The following is a 24,864-nucleotide window of genomic DNA, read 5'->3' as shown; positions in this document are numbered from 1 at the left end:
TCTCCATCTCACCCTATCACCATATACTTATATTCCTTTCTCCCTCATATGCTTATCTAGCATCCTCTTGAATGTATCTATACTATTCGCCTCACCACTCCCTGTGGTAGCGAGTTCCACATTCTCACCACTCTTTAGGTAAAGAAGTTTCTCCTGAATTCCCTATTGGATTTATTAGTGACTATCTTATATTTATGGCCCCCAGTTCTGGTCTCCCCCACGAGTGGAAACATCTTCTCTACGTCTACCCATTAAACCCTTTCATAATCTTAAAGACCTCTATCAGGTCACCCCTCAGCCTTCTCTTTTCTAGAGAAAAGACCCCAGCCTGTTCAATCCTTTGATAGATATAACCTCTCAGTTCTGGTATCATCCTTGTGGATCTTTTTTGCACCTTCTCCACTGCCTCTATATCCTTTTCGTAATATGGGGACCAGAACAGTGCACAGTACTGCAAGTGTGGTCTAACCAAGGTTCTAGACAAAGTTAACATAACTTCAGTGACGGCAATGGTTGAGGGCAGGAATAAAGGAAAATGCTTCTTTCTTATGTTCTCCACTTGCGTTCTTAAAATGTAACCTTACCCAACCCAGACACAAACAATAAACTGAGGCCAACAAGTGACAGACATGAATAGCCGCTGATCATTGGTTTATTCTTGTCCTGACGAAGGGTTTCGACCTGAAACGTTGACTCTATTTCTCTCTCCACGGATGTTGCCTGGCCTGCTGAGTTTTTCCAGCATTTTCTGTTGTTATTAGTTTATTCTTAATTAATGTGTCAAGATCCAAATTCTTAAGAGAACAGAGATGTGCATTTGTAGAGAGAGAAACAGAGTTAACGTTTCAGGTTGATGAACCTTTCGTCAGAACTGGAAAAAGTTTGAGATGTAACGGTTTTAAGCAAGTAGAGGGGCGGGGAAAGGGGGGAGGGGAGGAAAGAACAAAAGGGAAGGTCTGTGATAGGGCGGAAGGCAGGAGAGATTAAATGACAAAAGGGATGATGGTGCAAGGCAACAGGAGATGGTAATGGGACAAGTAAAGAAACAAAAGATCGGTCTAGAGGAGGTGCAAATGAGAATGGCAGAGTCATCAACAGCTGCCGTCCAAAACAATAGGGGCAGAGGTTATGATCTGAAAGTGTTGAACTCAATGTTGAGTCCAGAAAGCTGTAATGTGCAACACTGAGTTCAACATTTGGTGCTTTTGCACAGACCAGTCACAGAGGACATCTTCTATTCTCCTTCTCCACCGCCAATCTCTACAGGGCATTCGTTATAGTTTGTGTGCACTTTTATCACGGATAGTTCCTATCCAGAGAATTGCCATCTCCTTTTACATTCAATTTTAGATTTTATAAGCAGCAAATGGGTGAAAAAATGGTTTCAAAGGCAGGCCGCAGAGGAAGACTGGAGACTGTACATGGATGCGGAAAGGTATGCGACAGCACCAGCGGAAAGCTGATGGAAGCGAGGCCAGCACTGGGGATTTGACGGAGGCACATTGAAAGCAACTGACTCAGCTTTTGATGCTGAAGAGACTCTGTGCTGTTCTTGCAAGATGAGCACTGACCTATGTGGATGAGGTGACCTTTCCTGTCCAGCATGATGTTCCCATTGTGTCGGTCTTTGATTTGGAGCAAGAAGAGAAGGAGGCTGTACGCAGCCATACTGCGGATAAAATTATACCGTGCCTTCGAGAAAAGACAGAAAATGTTAATTGTGGAATAAATAATTGATGAATATTCATCTAAGACAGCATGGTTTATTAGCAAAACTGGCCCCGCCTTACTGTCCCCTAAAAATTCACCTTGGCCGCAGTCTGGTAAACACATCTACTCATCAGTTTATAAAACCCACTTATCATCTTGCTTAGGCTTGGCATGTCAAGATCCAAATTCTTGACAAAGCAGAGATGTGCCTTTGCTGCTTTTTGCACAGAACCTGTCACAGGGGTGACTGTTAGCAGTTAGGATGCCTCTTGACTGCCTACAGAATGCATAACTAAGTAATGCCCAGCAGTATCATCAGGCAGTCATTTTTCATCGGCTTTGCATTGCTCCGCGGAGTTTCTCGAGAACAGAGCGAGGCCAACTAATTACACCAAAAGTAAATTCAAACTTAATACTGAATGTACTCTGGGGCTTTCAAAATACAGCTACACCCATTTTCTATACCTGGCTGTATAAATTAATTCTGCTGATTTTGAATTGTGCTGGAACATTTTGCCGAAACAAATTTTCCTTCCCTGTGTTTAGTTATCAAAATATGCAGTAAATTAGATATATCTGCACCAAAAATTAGAACTCTCTCCTCTCCTCTCCCCCCACCCCAATTCATTATTAAATCTCTCAATTTTTCAATACAAGGTGACCCTGTTGAATTCCAAATTTTATGAAATCCTTTACACAGAGATGTGTACAGCAGTGATAATATGCACCAGTAAGACAGATTACTGCCTTTCTAATAGCACCGGATCAAATGGGCATGGTCATATTTACAGAGAATTTACAGCACAGAAATAGGCCATTCGGTCCAACTAGTCTGTGCTGCTGTTTATACTCCACAGGAGCCTCTTCCCTCCCTACTTCATCTCACCCCATCAACATAACCCTCTATTCCTTTCTCCCTCAAGTACTTATCTAGCTTCTCCTCAAATGCATCTCTGCTATTCGCCTCAATCATTCCACGTGGTAAATGAGTTCCACATTCTCACCACTCTCTGGGTAAAGAAGCTTCTCCTGAATTCCCGATTGGATTTATTAGTGACTATCTTATATTTATGGGCCCTAGTTTTGGACTCCCTCACAAGTGGAAATATCTTCTTTCCGTTTACCCTATCCAACCCCTTCATAATTTTTAAAGACCTCTATTCTAGAGAAATGAACATTTGTTTCTTTGTAACAATCAATCACCGGTAACAGTTCGTTCCTCCCAATTTACAACCAACGTACTTAGTTGGATGCCCTGACTTTACCTTCTGGAATGCCAAAGTTGATTCATCTCCGTACTGGTTCCTGAAGTAATCGTACATTCCAAAATCAGTCTGCCGGCCCAGCTGATCGCGTGACTTACAGTCAGGGATGCATTCAATAACTCCACACTGGAAAATTAACCATTAGCAATACAACTGCTGTCATATTTGAATTCTGCTCACAATCAATATCCATTTGAGAACTCCAGTCTTGTACAGGATTTATTTCACTAGGTAAGCGGGCAATAACCCTGACAGTAAACACTACGGGGCTGGTTTTACAAATGCTTGCTACCGGCGGGCAGTTCTCATCCACCCACCATGATATTATGTCCACTGATGAGAACAAAAGAATTAGGAGCAGAAGTCGGCCATGCGGCCCCTCGAGCCTGCTCCGCCATTCATTAAGATTAAGATCATGGCTGATCATCGACCTCAACTCCACTTTCCCGCCCGATCTCCATATCCCTTGATTCCCCTAGAGCCCAAAAATCTATCAATCTCAGCCTTGAATATACTCAAAGACTCAGCATTCACAGCCCTTTGGGGCAGAGAATTCCAAAGATTCACAACCCACCGAGTGAAGAAATTCCTCCTCATCTCAGTCTTAAATGGCCGACCCCTTATCCTGAGACTATAACCCCTAGTTCTAGACTCTCCAGCCAGGGGAAACAACCTCTCAGCATCTACCCTGTCAATCCCCCTCAAGATCTTATATGCTTCAATGAGATCCCCTCTCATTCTTCTGAACTCCAGAGAGTATAGGCCCAATCTACTCAATCTCTCCTCATAGGACAGCCCTCTCATCCTAGGAATCAATGATTTAATGACTCCCCATTAGTAGCGCGCATTGATAAATATCAGCTTTTAGGACCACAGGTGTCATAACTTTCACCGTGAAATACAATACAGTGCAGTGAAGCCTAAAGGACAGGTCAGCACTTAACCAGTTTACTGAAAACAGCAAACTGTTGAAAAGAAAGTATGCACACTAAAAGGGCTTTAAATTATTTTAAAGTAAAGGTTCCGACATGGAGAGGAATTCTCAATTTGCTGGAATTTAGTCTAAATTAAAAAAAAACAAATTCACTTCTATGAGGTACACTTGTTTCCTGGTTTTTATGTCTCATCAAGTCCGCAAGAATGTAATTCTGACATGTGAATATGGCACGGTGTTTCAAGGTTAGCTCTTTGCACACAGTAACAGTTTATCTGTCCTTCTATTTTCAACCTTCGTGCATATAACTAAGTTTAATGAATAATCACAGTAAGCAACATTAACATTTTCAATCTCATTCCATCATGTAGGACGTACCCCCGGAGCTGTAGCCACCACTCTGTAGGGAAAGACAAACAAATCCAAACCCACAAGCTGAATGATGTTCTTGAAAAGACCAATGATCTGCAACGCCAACATATCCTGCGGAGACACATACAGTGAGCACACTTTGAAAGGCAGGCATCACCACGCATGCAACTATTAGGAACTAAACTTCTAACAGAAGTGTTTCAGGTAAAACTGAGCACAGAACCGGTTATCATTAAGTGGTTTATAAGTTGTATATTTAGTCACCTTTTTCTAGATACAGTTAATATTGAAACACAAATACTCTAAAGGAACGATCCAAGGAAGGTTTGGAAAAATCGTATTTCTAAACCTAGTTCCCATGCAAAAAACTGGGAGTTGAAACTCGCCTCAGTTTGTAATTATGAATTTTTATTCATCAAAGCAGGTCTTGCATTGTGGGGTTTTTGTGTAGTCACTGGCCTCTCTCTCATTCAGTCAGATTTTATTTTATTTGAACCACATACTGGCCTCCCCATCAATGAACGGATCATGAAAAGTGTGGCTGACCCATCTCCCTGCGGGAGGCCAAGTAAAGTTTTGCTTTAGTGCAGCACACATAGCTCAGTGTTGGAGACACTCCCATGTTACCCCACATCATTTTTGTTAAGTACTCTCTGCAAAGCATTACAAAACAACTCTCTAATGGCTGTACAGATCCTAAACTTTTAGGGCAGGAGGGAAAACTGGAATCACAAAGCGGAGGCGAGTTTAAATCTTCACTTTCTACAGACTAAGAACAAATGAACAAACTTGGATTTATATTGTGCCTTATTATGTACTTGGGTCGCCCAAAAGTGCTTCACAACAACTTAATTACTTTGAGCAACGCCTCGATTTTAAAATTTTTCATTCTTTTTTTCAAATCCCTCCATGGCCTCGCCCTTCCGTATCTCTCTAATCTCCTCCAGCCCTACAACGCTCCGAGATCTCTGCGCTCCTCCAACTCTGGCCTCTTGAGCATCCTCAATTTTCATCGCTCCACCATTGGCGGCCGTGCCTTCAGCTGCCAGGGCCCTTAGCGTTGGAATTCCCTCCCTAAACCTCTCCACCTCTCTTTCCTTCTTTAAGACGCTCCTTAAAACCTACCTCTTCATCTGCCCTAATACCTCCTTATGTGGCACGGTGTCAAATTTTGTTTGATAAAGCTCCTGTGAAGCACCTTGGGACGCTTTACTACGTAAAGGCGCTGTATAAATACAAGTTGTTGTTGAGGTGCATCACTGTTACGCAGGCAAATGCGACATCCAATTTGTGCACAGCAAGGTCCCACAAACAGCAAATGAGATGAATGACCAGTTAATCTGTTTTTGATGGTGTTGGTTGAGGGAGGAATGTTGGCCAGGATATTGGGAGAACTGCCTTCTCTTCTTCAAATAATGCCATGAGATCTTTGATGCTCATTTGAAAGGTGGCCCCATGTACAATACAGCACTCCCTCAGTACCGCACTAAAATGTCAGCCTAGATGTAACGAGCAGGGTGGATAAAGGAACCAGTAGATGTCGTGTATTTGGATTTCCAGAAGGCAGTCGATAAGGTGCCACATAAAAGGTTACTGCACATGATAAGAGCTCACAGGGTTGGGAGTAATATATTAGCATGGATAGAGGATTGGCTAACTAGCAGAAAACAGAGAGAGTCGGGATAAATGGGTCATTTTCAGGTTGGCAACTGTAACTAGCGGGGTGCCGCAGGGATCAGTGTTGGGGCCTCAACTATTTACAATCTATATTAATGACTTGGATGAAAGGACCGAATGTAATGTAGCCAAATTTGCTGATGATAAAAAGATAGGTGGGAAAGCAAATTGTGTGGAGGACGCAAAGAATCTCCAAAGGGATATAGATAGGCTCAGTGAGTGGGCAGGAATCTGGCAGATGGAATATAATGTGGGAAAATGCGAGGTTATCCACTTTGGTAGGAAAAATAAAAAAGCAAATTATTATTTAAATGGGGAGAGATTACAAAATGCTGAGGTACAGAGAGGTCTGGGGGTTCTTGTACATGAATCACAAAAAGTTAACAAGCAGGTACAGCAAGTAATTAGGAAGGCAAATGGAATGTTGGCCTTTATTGCAAAGGGAATGGAGTATAAAAGTAGGGAATGCTGCTGAGCCAATGGTTATAAAGGGGGCGGGTACATCTGCTGTTTCATAAAAACCAGCCATTTTGAACACGAAGTCAGTCGGAGGAAGAAAGTCAAACAGTGTAAATCAAGTGATGCAATAAATCGATTATTTAAAACTTACCACTGGACTCGCAAACTTTTATTTTAGTGTGTTGACCTCAAATCAGTGCGGTCCATCCTGTTACAACTGTACAGGGCATTGGTGAGACCACACCTGGAGTACTGCGTACAGTTTTGGTCTCCTTATTTAAGGAAGGATATACTTGCATTGGAGGCAGTGCAGGGAAGGTTCACGAGGTTGATTCCGGAGATGAAGGGGTTGTCTTATGAAGAAAGGTTGAGCAGGTTGGACCTATACTCATTGGAGTTTAGAAGAATGAGAGGGGATCTTATTGAAACATAAAAGATTCTGAGGGGGCTTGACAGGGTAGATGCTGAGAGGATGTTTCCCCTCGTGCGGGAATCTAGAACGAGGGGGCATAGTTTCAGAATAAGGGGTCGCCCATTTAAAACGGAAATGAGGAGGAATTTCTTCTCTCAGAGGGTCGTGAATATTTGGAATTCTCCCCAAAGAGTTGTGGAGGCTGGGTCATTGAATATATTTAAGGTGGAGATAAACAGATTTTTGAATGGTAAGGGAAGCGAGGGTTATGGGGAGCGGGCAGGGAAGTGGAGTTGAGGCCAAAATCAGATCAGCCATGATCTAATTGAATGGCGGAGCAGGCTCGAGGGGCCAAATGACCGACTCCTGCTCCTACGTCTTATGTTCTTATTATGCGCTCAAGTCCAGGAATGAGGATCGGACCCACAATCTTCCCAAGTAACTTAGTTACTGGGGTTGCTGTCATAAATAAGATTTACTTTGCGTCTCTATAACTCACTCCGACCCTACAACAAGAGAGCTCTCTGCGCTCCTCCAATTCTGGCCTCTTTCGTATCCCCAATTTCCTTCGCTCCACCACTGGTGGCCGTGCCTTCAGCTGCCTAGGCCCTAAGCTCTGGAATTCCCTCCCTCAACCTCTCTCCTTAAAACCTACCTCTTTGACCAAGCTTTTGGTCACCCGGCCTAATACCTCACGTGGCTCGGTGTCAAAATTTGTCTGATAACGCCCGTGAAGCGCCCTGGGACGTTTTATTACGTTAAAGTTGTTGCTGAGTATTGCGTTTATCCCAACCTCAACTAATGTCAGCAGATCCCACCGAATGTTCACTGGTTCTTGTTTTAATTACTTCAGACCTGCCTGTTAAGTTAACATTATAAATTGTTTGCCGAGATATAATTACAGAAATTAAATGCAGGGTGAATGGGTTTACCTGTCTGCAGTCATCACCAACTTTAAAAATGGCAGCCTGCCAACAAATTCTTTCAGAGTCATCTCTCTCAGTACTGTCATCAGTGAAGCCAGAACAGCAGCGAAGACCTGGAAATCAGATTCCTATACGTTATTCCTCACCGTATTAGCATGTCACTTCAATGTTTAAGCCTGCCTAAAACATTTATAGCATATGGTTAAAGCATAAAATGAGACACATCATTGGTAAAAGGCAAAATAATGATCAATATACGACTATTTATTCAGATTTGAAAGTGTTTGGAACACACACGTACAAACTTTTGACTATTTTCTCCTCTGTGTAGTATGGTTCCCACAGCCACTGGTATCTCAGCTCCCCTGCTGCCTCACCTGGGTGGCTAGCCTTTGGGCCGAGTGTCTGCAGGCCAATCAACCGTGGAGTGCAACATGGACAAGCCAATCCTGTACTCATCCAACATTTACACACAAGACCTCACCAAGAAGGATGTTTGGATAGCACATCAAGAGGAGGAACCCTCCTTCATGTTTCCCCTTCCTAGCCTAGAGATACTGAGGTAAACTGCAGGGCCAAACTAGTCACCTGCGGGCCCCCCCCACCCCAACCCACCCCACCAACTTAACCATCAATATAACTGTGAATGTACTAAATTATCGGTGTTCACACATAGGTCTCACGCTGACGTACTGCATATGACAATGCCTTCCCCTGGCCACTGTCTGAGGCTGAACTAGCCTGTTCGCAACCTCGGTCTCCTATTTGACCCCGAGCTGAGCTTCCGACCACATAACCTCTGCATCACCAAGACCGCCCACTCCCACCTCTGTAATATCGCACGTCTCCACTCCTGCCTCAGCCCATCTGCTGCTGAAACTCTCATCCATGCTTATGTTGACTCCAGACTCGACTGTTCCAAAGCACTCGTGGCTGGCCTTCCACCTGCCACCCTCCATAAACTTGAGCTCCTCCAAAACTCTGCTGCCCGTGTCCTAAGTCCCGTGCACCCATCACTCCTGTGCTCGCTGACCTACATTGGCTCACGGTCCGGCAACACCTCAAATTTAAAATTCTCATCCTCGTGTTCAAATCCCTCCGTGGCCTCGGCCCTCTCTATCTCTGTAACCTCCTCCAGCCCTTCCATCCCTCCAAGAACTCTACTTTCCTCCAATTTTGGCCTCTTGTACATCCCCCACTCCCTTCGCAGCCGTGCCTTCAGCTGTCTCGGCCCTAAGCTCTGGAATTCCCTTGCTAAACCTCTCGTTTAAGGCGCGCCTTAAAACCTACCTCTTTGAACAAGCTTTTGTTCACCTGCAGTAGTATCTCATGTTGCTCAACATCAAATTTTGTCTGATGCCGCGCCTGTGAAGTGCCTTGGGTGTTTTACTACATTAAAAGCGCTATATAAATGCAGGTTGTTGTTCTTTTTGTATCCAGGACAGTAAATACGGTGAGGAATTATATTTAGAGTATAATGGGTTGCACCGATGTAACCTTTTTAGTTATAGTTACTATGGGAACTCAAGCAACAACTTTTTATATAGTGCATTTAATGTTGAAAATGTCTTCAAATGTATCTATAGAGAGCAGAGGATCAGACGCTGGGAAAGGCTGTTCCCACTAGTTGATGGTACAAGGACTAGGGGACACAGATTTAAGGTTTTGGGCAAGAGATACAGGGGGGGATGTGAGGAAAAGCTTTTTTATGCAGCGAGTGGTGAGGACCTGGAACTCGCTGCTGACGGAAGTGGTGGAAGCGGAGACACTCAATGTTTTCAAGGGGAGACTGGATAGGCACTTGAGGGAAATAAACTTACAGGGCTACGGGGATAGAGCGGGGGAATGGGACTGACTGGATTGCTCTACAGAGAGCCGGCACGGACTCGATGGGCCGAATGGCCTCTTCTGTGCCGGTATGACTCTGACATAGCAGGAGAAACTAAGGGGTGTGACTCGGTGACTGTAAGCTTGTATTGAAACACACCAATCCCTCAGGTTATAATATTTTGTAATCTGAAGCATCGTCCAAGCTAGAAAATGTTCAATTTTATCAGTACTGTAAAGTTCAAACTTAAATCGTTGCTGGTAGGGTCCACTTAACCGTAACCTTCACTGCTTTTTAACATCAACCTAATATCAGGGGCAATTAAAATGAGAAATATCTGCATTTGCAATTAGATTTTTCTTTAAAAAAAAATCTACTGAAAACACATTTTCTGTTCCCTGCACAACAAACAAAAGCAACACAATTTGATGATCTGAGCAGATAATAAGTTAACATGGCAATGCAGTACTGAGTGAAGGCTCAATGTCAGAGCCACTGTCTTTCAGATCGTATCTTGAACCCTAGCATTATCCTGTTTCAGATTTCATTCAAAGAATTGCAAGGAATTCTCCTGGTGTCCTAGCCAGCAATTCTCCCTCAACCAACGGCATCAAAAGCAGGCAATCCAGCCAATCAACTTGTCATCCGAGGGAGCTCAAAACGGCTGCCTTGTTTACAATCACTAAACTTCAAAGCAGTTCATTACAAATCAAGTGTTTTGAGACATTTATGTGAAACAGGAAATACTATGAAAATGCAACTCATTGTTTTAAAAAAAAAACTGGGGGAATAGCTGGTGTTGTTATCCCACTCTCAGATTCCTCCACGTTAGGTGCAGCAACCCAGCTGAGGAAATGACACTCTTGAAATTAGCTACTGGATTTTCAACAAAAAAAATTAAAATTTTTTATTTGTTCACGAGATGCCAGCATTTATTTATTAATTATTTGTTCCGGGATGTGGGCGTCACTGGCTCTGCCAGCATTTATTGCCCGTCCCTAATTGCCCTCGAGAAGGTGGTGGTGAGCCGCCTTCTTGAACCGCTGCAGTCCGTGTGGTGAAGGTGCTCCCACAGTGCTGTTAGGGAGGGAGTTCCAGGATTTTGACCCAGCGACGATGAAGGAACGGCCGATATATTTTCCAAGTCAGGATGGTGTGTGACTTGGAGGGGAACTTGGAGGTGGTGGTGTTCCCATGCGCCTGTTGCCCTTGTCCTTCTAGCTGGTAGAGGTTGCGGGTTTGGGAGGTGCTTCCGAAGAACGGTGGGTAAGAGTGTCCTGAGTGATTTGCACGCAACTACAGGAAACTTTGGTTTATCCGGAGGTTGTATGTCCGGAATACTCGATCTAATGGCAAAAATCAGGAGCCGTTTTCTATAAGTTGTTTTAGTTCTCGTTCTTTTTTTTTCCCCCAGTCAGGCCCTGCAAGGTCTGTAGCTATAGCAACAGCTTCAGCTAGAGACGCTTGCAGCTGCAGCCGACTCTTTAGAAGCTGTTGCTAAGCAACAGTGTTTGTTGTCAGATACGGAGATGAAAACTTCCGTATGCTTCAACATTAACTTTGTATGTCCGGCAGTTTTGATAGATCGGCAACACGCCGGTCCCGTCGCTGCCGGATATCACAAAGTTTCCTGTATTCCATCTCTTGGGGAAATGCACAGTCCCAAGTGGATTGAGAGATGGGTTTACATACCAAGGCAACAATGGAGCACTGTAAATAATTGGCAAATACATCTGAAATTTACTTTTCACTCTTCATTACTGCAGCCAGGAATGTTCAGTGATACGGCAGGTGTTGTTAGGAGTTTATTGGTTTGGGTGGGGCTGACGCCTATTTTCAATGTGCCGATTGTTATTTTTAAAAATTGCATCCGTTGCAATTGTACGAAGATTTCAAATGGTACGTGTAAGTGACTGGCTTTAAAAGGTTTATAGAGAAGAATTCTGCAGATATAAACAAAACTGGATAGCTCTTTCAAAGAGCCAGCAAAGCCACGATGGGCCGAATGGCCTCCTTCTGTGCTGTATTTCAGGTTTCCGCCCCTCCCACAGTACCGAATCGGCTCTTATCAAAGTCACAAATGACATCCTTTGTGACTGTGACAAAGGTAAACTATCCCTCCTAGTCCTTCTCGACCTGTCTGCAGCCTTTGACACGGTTGACCACTCCATCCATCTCCAACGCCTCTCCACCGTCGTCCAGTTGGGTGGGACTGCCCTCGCCTGGTTCCATTCTTATCTATTTAATCGTAGCCAGAGAATCACCTGCAATGGTGTCTCTTCCCACTCCCGCATCGTTACTTCTGGTATCCCCCAAGGATCTATCCTTGCCCCCCATCCTATTTCTCATCCACAGGCAGAAACCTACCTCTTTGACCAAGCTTTTGGACAATTGCCCTAATATCTCCTTATGTAATGTAGGGCAGAGCATAAATCAGGAAATTAGAGGTGCATGTAACAAGGGTAATACAGTAATCATGGGAGATTTTAATCTACATATAGACTGGGCAAACCAAATTTGCAGTAATAGTATGGAGGACGAATTCATGGAATGTATGCAAGATAGTTTTCTAGATCAGTATGTTGAGGAACCAACTAGGGAACAGACTATTTTGCAATGAGAAAGGGTTAATCAATAACCTTGTAGTAAAGGGCCTTAATAACATGATAGAATTTTATATTGAGTTTGAAAGTGATTTAGTTAAATCCGAAACCAGGGTCTTAAATCTAAACAAAGCAAACTACGTAGATATGAGGGGCGAGTTGGCTAAGGTAGATTGGGAAACTACATTAAAAGGTATGATGCTAGAGAAGCAATGACTAGCATTTAAAGAATTAATACATAATTTACAACAAATATACATTCCTTTAAGGCAAAAAAATCCCGTGGCTAACAAGAGAAGTTAAAGATAGTATTAGATCAAAGGAAGAGGCTTATAATGTTGCCAAAAATAGTAAGCCTGAGGATTGGGAGGATTTTAGAATTCAGCAAAGGAGGACCAAGAAATTGATAAAGAAAGGGAAAATAGAATATGAGAGTAAACTAGCAAGAGACATAAAAACAGACTGTAAAAGCTTCTATAGGTATGTAAAAAGGAAAAGATTAGCGAAAGTAAATGTGGGTCCCTTACAGGCTGAGACAGGAGAAATTATAATGGGGAATAAGGAAATGGCAGAGAAATTAAACAACTACTTCGTGTCTGTCTTCACGGAAGACGCAAAAAACTTCCCGGAAATAGTGGAGAACCAAGGGTCTAGCGAGAATGAGATATGAAAGAAATTAGTATGAGTAAAAAAAATAAAAATACTGGGGAAATTAATGGGACTGAAAGCCGATAAATCCCCTGGACCTGATGTCCTACATCCCAGGGTTTTGAAAGAGGTGGCTATAGAGATAGTGGATGCATTCATTGACATTTTCCGAAATTCCATAGATTCTCGAACGGTCCCCGCAGATTGGAAGGTAGCAAATGTAACCCGACTATTTAAGAAAGGAGGGAGAGAGAAAATGGGGAACTACAGACCAGTTAGCCTGACATCAGTAGTAGAGAAAATGCTAGAATCTATTATTAAGGACGTGGTAACAGGGCACTTAGAAAATAATAATAGGATTGGGCAGAGTCAACACAGATTTATGAAAGGGAAATCGTGTTTGACGAATCTGTAGAGTTTTTTGAGGTTGTAAGTAGCAGAATAGATGAGGGGGAACCAGTGGATGTGGTGTATTTGGATTTTCAGAAGGCATTCGATAAGGTGCCACACAAGAGGTTATTAAACAAAATTAGGGCTCATGGGATTGGGGGTAATATACTAGCATGGATTGAGGATTGGTTAACGGACAGAAAACAGAGTAGGAATAAACGGGTCATTTTCAAGTTGGCAGGCTGTAACTAGTGGGGTACCACAAGGATCAGTGCTTGGGCCTCAGCTATTCACAATCTACATCAATGTTTGGATGAGGGGACCAAATGTAATATATCCAAGTTTGCTGATAATACAAAGCTAGGTGGGAATGTAAGTTGTGAGGAGGATGCAAGGAGGCTTCAAGGGGATATAGACAGGCTAAGTGAGTGGGCAAGAACATGGCAAATGGATTATAATGTGGAGAAATGTGGTAGGAAAAATAGAAAAGCAGAGTATTTTTTAAATGGCGAGAGATTGGGAAATATTGGTGTTCAGAGGGAACTGGGTGTCCTTGTACACGAATCACTGAAAGTTAACATGCAAGTACAGCAAGCAATTAGGAAAGCAAATGGTATGTTGGCCTTTATTACAAGAGGATTTGAGTACAAGAGTAAAGACGTCTTACTGCAATTATATAGGGCCCTGGAGCGACCACACCTGGAGTATTGTGTACAGTTTTGGTCTCCTTACCTAAGGAAGGATATACTTGCCATAGAGGAAGTGCAACAAAGGTTCACCAGACTGGTTCCTGGGATGGGGGGATTGTCCTATGAGGAGAGATTGAGTAGACTAGGCCTATATTCTCTGCAGTTTAGAAGAATGAGAGGTGATCTCATTGAAACATACAAAATTCTTACAGGGCTCGACAGGGTAGATGCAGGGAGGATGTTTCCCCTGGCTGGGGAGTCTAGAACATGGGGTCACAGTCTCAGAATAAGGGGTTGGCCATTTAGGACAGAGGTGGGGAGAAATTTCTTCACTCAGAGGGCGGTGAATCTTTGGAATTCTCTGCCCCCAGAGGGCTGTGGAGGCTCAGTCGTTGAGTATATTCAAGACAGAGATTGATAGATTTTTGGATATTAAGGGATTCAAGGGATATGAGGATAGTGCAGGAAAGTGGAGATGAGGTAGAAGATCAGCCATGATCTTATTGCATGGAGGAGCAGGCTCGAAGGGCCAAATGGCCAACTGTTGCTCCTATTTCTTATGTTCTTATGTGGCTCAGTGTCAAATTTTGTGTTATAACACTCCTGTGACCTTTTACTATATTAAAAGCGCTATATAAATACAAGTTGTTGTTGTAGTATCAGTCTATGAAAACCATTTCCAAGCTATCAACGACAAAGAAAATACAATATTGTTTCTCTATAATATTGTGTCAGCCAGTAGCTCAGTGGGTAGCACTCTCACCTCTGAGTCAAACGGTTGCGGGTTCAAGTCCTACTCCAGAGACTTGAGCACAAAAATCGAGGCTGACACTCCCCAGTGCTGTCCTGAGGGAGCGCTGCACTGTCGGAGGTGCCGTCTTTCAAAATAAGACGTTAAACCGAGGCCCCGTCTGCTCTCTCAGGTGGACATAAAATATCCCCTGGCACTATTTCGAACAAGAGCAGGGGAGTTCTCCCCGGTGTCCTGACCAAGATTTATCCCTCAATCAACAAAACAAAAACAGATCGCAGGTCATTAGCACACTGCTGTTTTGTGGGAGCTTGCTGTGTGCAGTTGGTTGCCGCGTTTCCTACATTACAACAGTGACTACACTTCAAAAGTACTTCATTGGCTGTAAGGCGCTTTGGGACGTCTTGAGGTTGTGAAAGGTGACTATAGAAATGCAAGTCTTTCTTTTTTCTACTGACCCTGCCCGTTATATCTCACGATTATCTGGACTTAGTAACTGGAGTTGATTAGATACCAACAAGAAATCTTTATTGTTAGCAGATTTTACAATGAGTGACACGTGCAATGCCCAGAGTACAAATGGTTTTACTGACCTTCCCTTTCCAGCTCAGATACTCCACATCGTTTGACTTGAAACTTTGCCAAGTAGGGAGCTTTTGCAGCACTGTGCAACAAGAAGCAAACACATACACGTTTATAGAAAGGATTTACACAGCATAGAATAGGATATTTTAACTAACAAAAGTTACACTGCAGACTTTCCACCCCCCACTTTATTTGTAATTAAAATGTAGTTCAATTAAGACATTTCAAAAAGCATTAATTGTTCGACATAAAAAGAGTCACCTACTGCAATAAATGCTTAAAAGGGGTGGCTGACTGGAGTTCTAAAAGACAAATCAAATTCACCTTTGCATGGGAGTTCCTGACTTGTAGTCAATGTCCAAGACAATAGCTTCTGGATTACTGGGAAGGTAACAGCCTGAAACCAAAAGAAACCAGGGCAATGCTATGATGGTCATCCGTTAATTATTGTACCTTTATTTTAATAGGAGAAATAAATTAAGAACACAATGGCGTCTTCTGGAGTGAAGAATCCCAAAATTGCAGCAGTCCATTATTAAAGATAGGGACACATTTACAAAATGAGAACTGATAACACACTGCCATTTGGGATGCTGGAAATAACATGAAAAAGGAGCATTTTCCCTTACCAGGCTGGACTTTAACCTCAGATAAGGCCTTCAGACAAGCTTTCTTCCTCTCTTCTCCTTTAGGATATGGCCTAAAGAGGTAAGGGACAATCAGTGTAAGAGTCAGCCTTCTCAGTGTTTCTGCTGCTCTTTCAGAGAAAAGTTAACTGCACTTTCTGATGGAACCTGGTAAATACCATCTATCTGTAATTAGATTTTCATTGATCTACGCTTTCTGCAACGCACAGTCAATAGTATAACATGTTAAGAACTGGAACACCACGCGTGTAATTTTGAAGAGACATTTCCGGCTCTGTTCAGGCAGGCTCCGCGCTTGTCGACATTTTCTAGGAAAACTCTCCTTTGAAGCTGGTGCTCTGCCACTGCTCAAGTTGCATCAATGAAACACCCGGCGGTGCATTCGCATTGCAAGTTCAGTGTCAGCGCAAAGACCCTTCAGCTTCGCACTCCTGCACAACCTCAGTGTAAATCAGGCGTCAAGGCTAAAACCGACTCGGAAGTGGAGCGAGAGCACCTCTTCCAGGGACTTTCGCTCCTTTTCCTCTGATGTCAGGTTGGACTCTGGGTCCCGATTTCACAACCGTATCTGCAGCGTCAATACGAAGCAGAGTGGACCAGTGGAACTTTAGGCAGTTTTTCCCACTTCCTCAATGCAGGTATACGAGAGATGAACTTTAATTCTGAGAGAAAGGCTGACGGAATGTGCTGACAAGTTAAATATAATTGGTGAAATAAAGAGTTAATGCAGTAACTTCCAATTAAAAATGTACACAAGGACGCATTTAAAAACAGCAAAAGCGACTCCTGTAATGAGGCCAAGCTAATCATAATGAGGCAATCGGGATTTGTTTTAAGTAAACAAGGTGCACGGAATACCCTGCTTCAGTAAAACTTGCCAGATAGACTCGAATTTCAGATCTCCTTCCCCCCTCCCATTTTTATTTTCTTGTTTCAAAACAATTTTACAAACCTATAATACATTTAGCAATAAACTCAAGTTCGTCATTTCCTTTCATTTTCGTGGATTTTACTGCTACATAATAAAGCGTTAAAAAAAAACTACAGGTGGTGTCGCCACTTTATTGTACAAAAACTCAAATTGTAACGAGATTGAATTTTTCCAGCAGCTGACAGCAACATACAGTGAAAATCATACAATGAAAAAACTACTTCCTATTCGTTTCAAGGTCACAAATATTTCTCAGTTAGAATATCTTGGCTAATCACAACTAGCATTTTTTTTTAAATATATTTTTTATCCACACTTTTGGTTTGTGCCTTTTCCTTTTTTGTTTCTCTCTCCCACATGGCAGCTGTCTCTCATTCTGCCAGTGTATTTCACACTTCATCTAGAGCCATCCTTTGTTTCTTAACCTGTCCCATTACCATCTCGTCTCGCCTTGACTATCTCTTCACCTCTCACAGACCTTCCCCTTTGTTCTTTCATCCCCTCCCCCCATTTCCCAGCCCCCAAACTGGCCTTTTTCATCCGTTTCATTTCCTGCTTTTTTCTCAGTTCTGACAAAGGGTCTTCGACCTGAAACGTTAACTCTGTTTCTCTCTCCATGGATGTTGCCTGGCCTGCTGAGTTTTTCCCCAGCATTTTCTGTTGTTATTTAGCATTATTTAATATGACGTCACACTGAACTAGGCTGTATTTATTCTGTGTTAGGAAAACGGGGAAATTTGACTGATAGAGAAGAGTTGTCCCTAGAAGCCAACAACAACAACAACTTGTATTTATATACAGGAAACTTTGTTATATCCGGCACCGACGGGACCGAGCTGTTGCTGATCTATCAAAACTGCCGGACATACAAAGTTAATGTTGAAGCATACGGAGGCTTTCATCTCCGTATCTGACAACAAACACTGTTGCTTAGCAACAGCTTGTAAACAGTCGGCCCGTACCTTGGAAGCGTCTCTGTAGCTTAGCAACAGCTTCAGAGAGACTTTCCAGAGCCCGACTGTTGAAAACAAAGCCACGAGAAGAAAAAAAACCTAACAAAACGGCTCCTGATTTCTGCCGGTAGATCGAGGTTTCCGGACATGCAACCTCCGGATAAACCAAAGTTTCCTGTAGTGCCTTTACTGTAGTAAAACATCCCAAGGCGCATCACAGGAGCGTTATCAAGCAAAATTTGACACCGAGTCACATAAGGAGATAATAGGACAGGTGACCAAAAACTTGGTCGAAGAGGTAGGTTTTAAGGAGCGTCTTAAAGGAGGAAAGAGAGGTAGAGGTGTTTAGGGAGGAAATTCCAGTGTTTAAGGCCTAGGCAGCTGAGGCCACGGCCGCCAATGGTGGAGCGATTTAAATTGGGGATGTGCAAGAGGCCCGAATTGGAGGAGCGCAGAGATCTCGGAGGGTTTTGGGGTTGGAGGAGGTTACAGAGATAGGGAGGGGCGAGGCCATGGAGGGATTTGAAAACAAAGTTGAGAATTCTAAAATTGAGGCGGTGTCGGACCGGGAGCCAATGTAGGTCAGTGAGCACAGGGCTGATGGGTGAACGGGACTTGGTGCGAGTTAGGACACAGGCAGTAAAATTTTGGATGACCTAAAGTTTATGGAGGATGTCCAAGACTGCGTTGGAATAGTCAATTCTAGAGGTAACAAAAGCATGGATGAGCGCTTCAGAAGCAGCTGAGCTGAGTCAGGGGTGAAGTCGGGAAATGGTACAGAGGTGAAAATAAGCAGTCTTTGTGATGGAGAGGATATGTGGTCGGAAGCTCATCTCGGGGTCAATTATGACACCAAGTTTGTGAACAGTCTGGCTCAGCTTCAAACAGTTGGCAGGGAGAGGGATGGAGTCAGTGGCTAGGGAATGGAGTTTGTGGCAGGGACCAAAGACAATGGCTTCAGTCTTCCCAATATTTAGTTGGAGATTTCTGCTCATCCAGTACTGGATGTTGGACAAGCAGTGTGACAATTTAGAGACAGTGAAGGGGCCGAGAGAACTAGTGGTGAGGTAGAGCTGGGTGTGGTCAGCGTATATGTGGAAACCGATGCTGTGTTTTCGGATGAGGTCGCCGAGGGGCAGCATGTAGATGAAAAATAGGGGGGGGCCAAGGACAGATCTTTGGGGGACACCAGTGCTAACGTTGCAGGAGCGGGAAGAGAAGTCACTGCAGGTAATTCTCTGGCTAAAGTGACTGGGACCGAGGAGATTCCAGTAATTGTCTGTGAATATTCAAAAAATTAAACATATATTTGAATCAAATGGCTTGATCCTTCCCATGTACATCAAGCACAGACAAACGGGCTAAACTCTTTAACAAATGTGTCAGATCAAGCAGAGATAGGTTTTCTTGGGGGGGGGGGGGGGGGGGCGGTTGGAGGGAGACGGGTTTTTAACCCATGACAGAGTTTTTAAAAACGATACTGTACAAAGTCTTAGACAAAAGTGTTTCACTTTTACCACAGTCTTATTGCAGCAATAACATGGTATCCATGCACAGTGAACTCGAGTGTGCTGGTCTCTTCGGTTTCATTGCGCAGTGTAAGTGCACCCTAAAGCATCCTCACCTCTCTTGACCGATGGGACACAAAGTAAAATGTGGATGAAAAAAATTCCAATATCCTTTGTGGAACTAAAGTGCTCTCTGTTGACTGGCATGGGTAATACAACAGTCATACCACCAATTTCAAACCCTAATTATGAGGGGTTTTGAGAGGACACCATCTTACTTGATGATAGCAGAAACATTAATGATCTTGTCGAAGAAGTCGTATTCTCGCTGGTAGAAGTCCTTAGCTGGGCCAGACAGTGAGCCAGTGATCTCTTCTATCAATTGCTCCAGTAATTCACCAATATCAGCTGCCAACAAAACACACAGCAAACATTCAATTGTTTTTAAATTAAAAAATCTGTCAATTCAGGATTCAAATAGTGCTTGTTCCAATCTGAAGCAGGAGCAGATTTACCACAGGTTGTAAACTATGTAATTTATGTAACAGGCAGGTAAAGTACACTTCACAAAACATAAAACCAGTCCCATTGTTCTTTGTTTTTGATCTCTCCCCTCTCTTAGAACTGCTGGGCATCGTAAACCCATTCACAGGCATAAAAGGACAAGCAGCCAACATTTTTCCCAGGTCGCTGTTAAACACCATTCTTCAATGTGCCCCCAGGCTGTGAGAGTGGCCTGTGGGGAACTCGCCCTCTAATTTTCAAATGCTTTTAGAGGCAAAGTGTTTTGTGGCTCCACCCAGACAGTACGAAGGGAGACTCTGGAAAGTTACCATGCTGGTAATCCTGCACGAAACTTTGTATTCAATCATTCTATTCTACAACAAGTTAGTCCGTCAACAGACTGTGCCACCATATCACCTTCCATTCAGCTAATTGATCGGCTGAAAACAACCTGTATATTTTTTGCAGATTGAAATACTTCACATTACCTTGCTTCTTTGTGCCCAATGCTGATATCAAGTCGGTGGCCTAATTAATTCACGTAATACCCTTGAAGCTTAACAGCTCCGTATATTCACAATAGTCAAGGAACCCATTTTCTCAGTGCTTTTACATGATAGTGAATACAGTCTTTTCTGGCCAACAGGCTATGGCAGTGCATTTGAAATATTAATTGGTGCAAAGGCACATATACACTAAAGACTGCAAAGCATCAAAGTTTTTACTGTTCTAGATTAACAAACTGCATTAAAGTGACTTAAAATAATAGATAGTTCAAAACAAATATTTATAAAAGGATAGATCAGGATCTGCACCATTGATGGGACAGAACCTCAGCTTTAGACTGATGTTGCATTCAATGCTCAATTTAATTTTTTGGGGGCTCGTGGTCCCTTTAAGAGACTGCACGGCCCATTCAAAATATCGCGCATGCGCGGTTTTTCCCCATTGAAAAGCCGGTTGAAAAAGCCGGTGAGCTGGCTGTGCCGGAAGTCCAGAGCGCTGCGCGGCCGCACGGCTTAAAGGGCACATTGGTGGCATTGCATATATGCTTGGGCACTTGAATAAGCAACACATCACAGGGTAGGAAGTATGTCACTGAGGTACTAGCTGCTCCTCCTCTGGCCTTTATCTCCAGGGGCCTGTTTTACTAACCATCACTGGGGACTTGAAACCTTCAATGCACAATGGCTATTCAAAGGTTCCTGCTAGTCTCCCATTCAGTCTGTATAGGAAAACAAAAACTTGCCATTTAGCAACTACACAGTTCAGTAGTCTCGGCTTTAACAGGGACTTCCACATGGACTGCAGCGGTTCAATCAAGAAGGCCCACCACCCCAATGTTCCCCCTAAGGTGCGCGCACGGCCGCGCAGTAATCTGAAAGGTCCCGCGCCGGCCACTCACCGGCTTTTCCATTGTAGATACCGCGCACGCACAGAAATTTAAAAGGACCGCGCATTAAAAGAAACAGGCTGCGCAGAACAAAGCGCAGCCTACAGGGGCCGTTGCTCACCACCACCTCCACAAGGGCAACTAGGCATGGCCGATAAATGCTGGCCTGGCTAGCGACGCCCAAACCATCCCCAGAATTATTTTCTTTGGAAAAAAATAAACCAAGCACAATTAAAAGGAAGCGAAGAATGTCAATGTCACACTCGGGTAAGGAACAGGGCAACGAATAAAACAACCGTCGTCCTTTATACAGCTCGACAGCCTAAATACTTACGGTCCTTATGACTGCCTTCTTCATCAGTGAATATATTGGTTTTCATGTTCCAAATAAACTGGTGACCCAATAGCTGTGACTTGGCAGCTGCGCACAAGATGTACTCTCTTACATATCCCATCTAGAAAATATTGTAAAACAGTTAATAGAGCTAAAAAAAATCAAAATGAAACAGTATAGGGATAAAAAGTGCTATTCATAGTTCTGCCGACTGGTATAATGGTAGAAAAAAATACTTGTAGCAGATATGATAATTTTATATATATAAAACTGAAGAGCAATGTTCATTAAAAAAAATTGTTTGATGGAACAGTGCTTTATGACGATATTATGGATGTGATTAACTCCTGCCTGCATTTTGAAAACTAACCCTGCAGCTAGAATTCCCTCCCACACCTGGCATGGCTCCTAGAATTCTACAGGACCCCCCGCAGGCCAATTTCTACAGCAAGCACAAACGAGAACGCATGTTCTGTGGCAAGTCTGCCCAGGATTTGGGAGGGGGGGCGGGGTTGGTGGGCAGCTCAATTTAATAATTTTTCAAGTACCAGATGAAAGTACTAAATATTTGAGGGGAGGAGGAAAGGCAGCTTAGGCAGTTCACTGTGCTTAGCCGGAGTTGCTTACAGTAATAATTTCCAGTTAACAGGAGGCCGTCTCGTCTCGCCTGACTATACATCTAGCCAGGTGAGGCAGCTGATGTAAAGCTGCAGCTAAGTGCCCCATTATAGAAAGGACATTAAAGCCACAGAGATCATACATTGTCGATCCACCAAGATAATGCCAAGAAAGGGCAGCACGGTGGCATAGTGGTTAGCACTGTTGCCTCACAGCGCCAGGGACCCGGGTTCGAATCCGGCCTCGGGTGACTGTCTGTGTGGAGTTTGCACATTCGCCCCGTGTTTGCGTGGGTTTTCTCCGGGTGCTCCGGTTTCCTCCCACAGTCCAAAGATGTGCGGGTTAGGTTGATTGGCTATGATAAATTGACCCTTAGTGTTAGGGGGATTAAATACGTGGGGTTACGGGGATAGGGTGGGATATGTGTCGGTGCAGGCTCGATAGGCCGAAATGGCCTCTATCTGCACTGTGGTGTTTCTGTGATTCTGTGATATGGGAAACTGAAGTTACAAGGGGAGACATGAGGTACTGGAATTATTTTAACTAGAGCAGGAAAGGCGAAGAGGAGATTTAATGGAGGTTTTTTAAAATTATAGAGGGTTTTGAGAAGAGTGAGCAGGGAGAGACTTTATTCTGGTTGGGGTGACAAGGAGTCATCAATTTAAAACAGTCAGTATGGGAGTGAGGAGAGTTGTTGGAGCGTAGCATATTTTGCTACAGGGGGTGGTTGAGGCACCAACCATTGCATCTTTTAAGGGTAAAGCAGATAAACATTTAAAAGGTAAAGATGCAGGCCGATGGAGAGACGGCAGGTCAGAGGCATTAGTTTTGGACTGCTCTAGCACGGCTTCCTTGTGTGCTATAAACTTCTAAGGCTTTAAGTAGCAGGTAGCCAATATAAGGTGTATCAAACCAATGCATGGCAGTCTGAATCCGAATCACGTCAGGCGATACCAATCTTCTATTTTACAATACACAAATTTCATTCGATTGCGGTTTGTGGGATCTTGCTGAACACAAAACAACTATCCTTTTTACATTTTAAACAGTGACTGCAATTCAAAGTAATTTATTGTAAGTGAAGTACTTTGGGACATTTCTGAGAGACACAATAAGGCATCATGTAAATGCAGGTTTGTTTATCTTTCTTTTTGGGGGAAGCTGTCTGCAAAACCAATGTACGAAGGAGGCGAGATTAGAAAGGAATATAATGCTTGCTATACAACTTTGGTTCACGTATTTGTTCGCCAGTTTGGGTTTCAGTAAAACCCACAGACTACAAATCTATCCGTATGGAAATACATGGCCCATCCCAGTAGGGTGCATCTCAAAGGGAAAGTTGAAATCTGTAGTGCACAATATAATCAATAATCTGGCACAAGCTAAATATGGAGATCCTCTTGCATCAATAGGAGGACTCCACACAGACTGCCCACTGTGGCTATGGAGTCAATATTTGACAGGTTTCCCTGATATTCCCGTAACACGGACACTATATAGCAGCAGTGGAAAACCAGCTTCAGGACAGTATCCAGCTCACAACAAATTATTTGGAAGTAAACTCATTAAATCCAACTTTATTGTGTCAGAAGCAAGTTCTGAAACCCGCAAACCCCAACGTCTTAACAATAGGACAGAAAAGTCACTCTTTTAAAGAGAGATATGGGGCATTTTCCATGAATTTCTGAACCTTTCAGCTCAATGTGTAGCAAACCAAACACCAGTGTGAACTGGCAAAATCCTTCCCCGTTTGTCTTTAACCAAATCAAGTGAACGTATTCCTCACCTTGTCGTATCTGAGGGCTTGAACAATTTGTGGAATATAGAACAGAATTGCATCCTGTTTGGGAAAAAATATGGGCCAGTGGTTAGGTCAGTCAAAACAAATGGCTGGCAGAGATACGGTTTTGTTTAATCTCTTCAAATAAAACTTTAATATCTTCTAATACAGGAGACTTTGGTTTATCCGGAGGTTGTATGTCCGGAAACCTCGATCTACCGGCAGAAATCAGGAGCTGTTTTGTTAGGTTTTTTTTCTTCTCGTGGCTTTGTTTTTCTTCTCGTGGCTTTGTTTTCAACAGTCGGGCTCTGGAAAGTCTCTCTGAAGCTGTTGCTAAGCTACAGAGATGCTTCCAAGGTACGGGCCGACTGTTTGAAGCTGTTGCTAAGCAACAGTGTTTGTTGTCAGATACGGAGATGAAAACCTCCGTATGCTTCAACATTAACTTTGTATGTCCGGCAGTTTTGATAGATCGGCAACAGCTCGGTCCAGTCGGTGCTGGATATAACAAAGTTTCCTGTAATTAAAAAAAAAAATCCCCCCTCAAATAGAAAAGCAGAGTATTTTTTAAATGGTGAGAGGTTGGGGAATGTTGGTGTTCAGAGGGACCTGGGTGTCCTTGTACACGAATCACTGAAAGTTAACATGTAGGTACAGCAAGCAATGAGGAAAGCAAATGGTATGTTGGTCTTTATTACAAGTGGATTTGAGTATAAGAGTAAAGACATCTTACTGCAATTATACAGGACCCTGGTGAGACCACACCTGGAGTATTGTGTACAGTTTTGGGCTCCTTACCTAAGGAAGGATATACTTGCCATAGAGGGAGTGCATCAAAGGTTCACCAGACTGATTCCTGGGATGGGGAGATTGTCCTATGAGGAGAGATTGAGTAGACTAGGCCTATATTCTCTGGAGTTTAGAAGAATGAGAGGTGATCTCATTGA

At 43.3% G+C, this 24,864-nt stretch overlaps 1 protein-coding gene across 2 annotated transcripts in view; it reads right to left on the bottom strand.

Moving 5' to 3' along the window:
* pi4kab (phosphatidylinositol 4-kinase, catalytic, alpha b) overlaps positions 1-24,864 on the bottom strand; it is a 173,243-nt gene that overhangs the window by 8,430 nt on the left and 139,949 nt on the right. For both annotated transcript variants that reach the window (XM_086012001.1, XM_086012002.1), the window contains 10 exons: positions 23,924-23,977; positions 21,520-21,640; positions 19,567-19,696; positions 15,879-15,949; positions 15,574-15,646; positions 15,258-15,328; positions 7,762-7,868; positions 4,288-4,392; positions 2,976-3,101; positions 1,572-1,692 (listed from right to left, as the gene is read on the bottom strand). In XM_086012001.1, the coding sequence (XP_085868127.1) occupies positions 1,572-1,692; positions 2,976-3,101; positions 4,288-4,392; positions 7,762-7,868; positions 15,258-15,328; positions 15,574-15,646; positions 15,879-15,949; positions 19,567-19,696; positions 21,520-21,640; positions 23,924-23,977 (979 nt within the window). The remainder of the gene's footprint in view (positions 1-1,571; positions 1,693-2,975; positions 3,102-4,287; positions 4,393-7,761; positions 7,869-15,257; positions 15,329-15,573; positions 15,647-15,878; positions 15,950-19,566; positions 19,697-21,519; positions 21,641-23,923; positions 23,978-24,864) is intronic.

The sequence above is a fragment of the Somniosus microcephalus genome, chromosome 19 (genome assembly GCF_052327205.1).
Source record: "Somniosus microcephalus isolate GS21.2 chromosome 19, FLI_Smic_1.0, whole genome shotgun sequence".
Lineage (NCBI taxonomy): Eukaryota > Metazoa > Chordata > Chondrichthyes > Squaliformes > Somniosidae > Somniosus > Somniosus microcephalus.
Note: the sequence above shows the minus strand (reverse complement) of the source record. Positions and strands in the feature narration are given on the sequence as shown.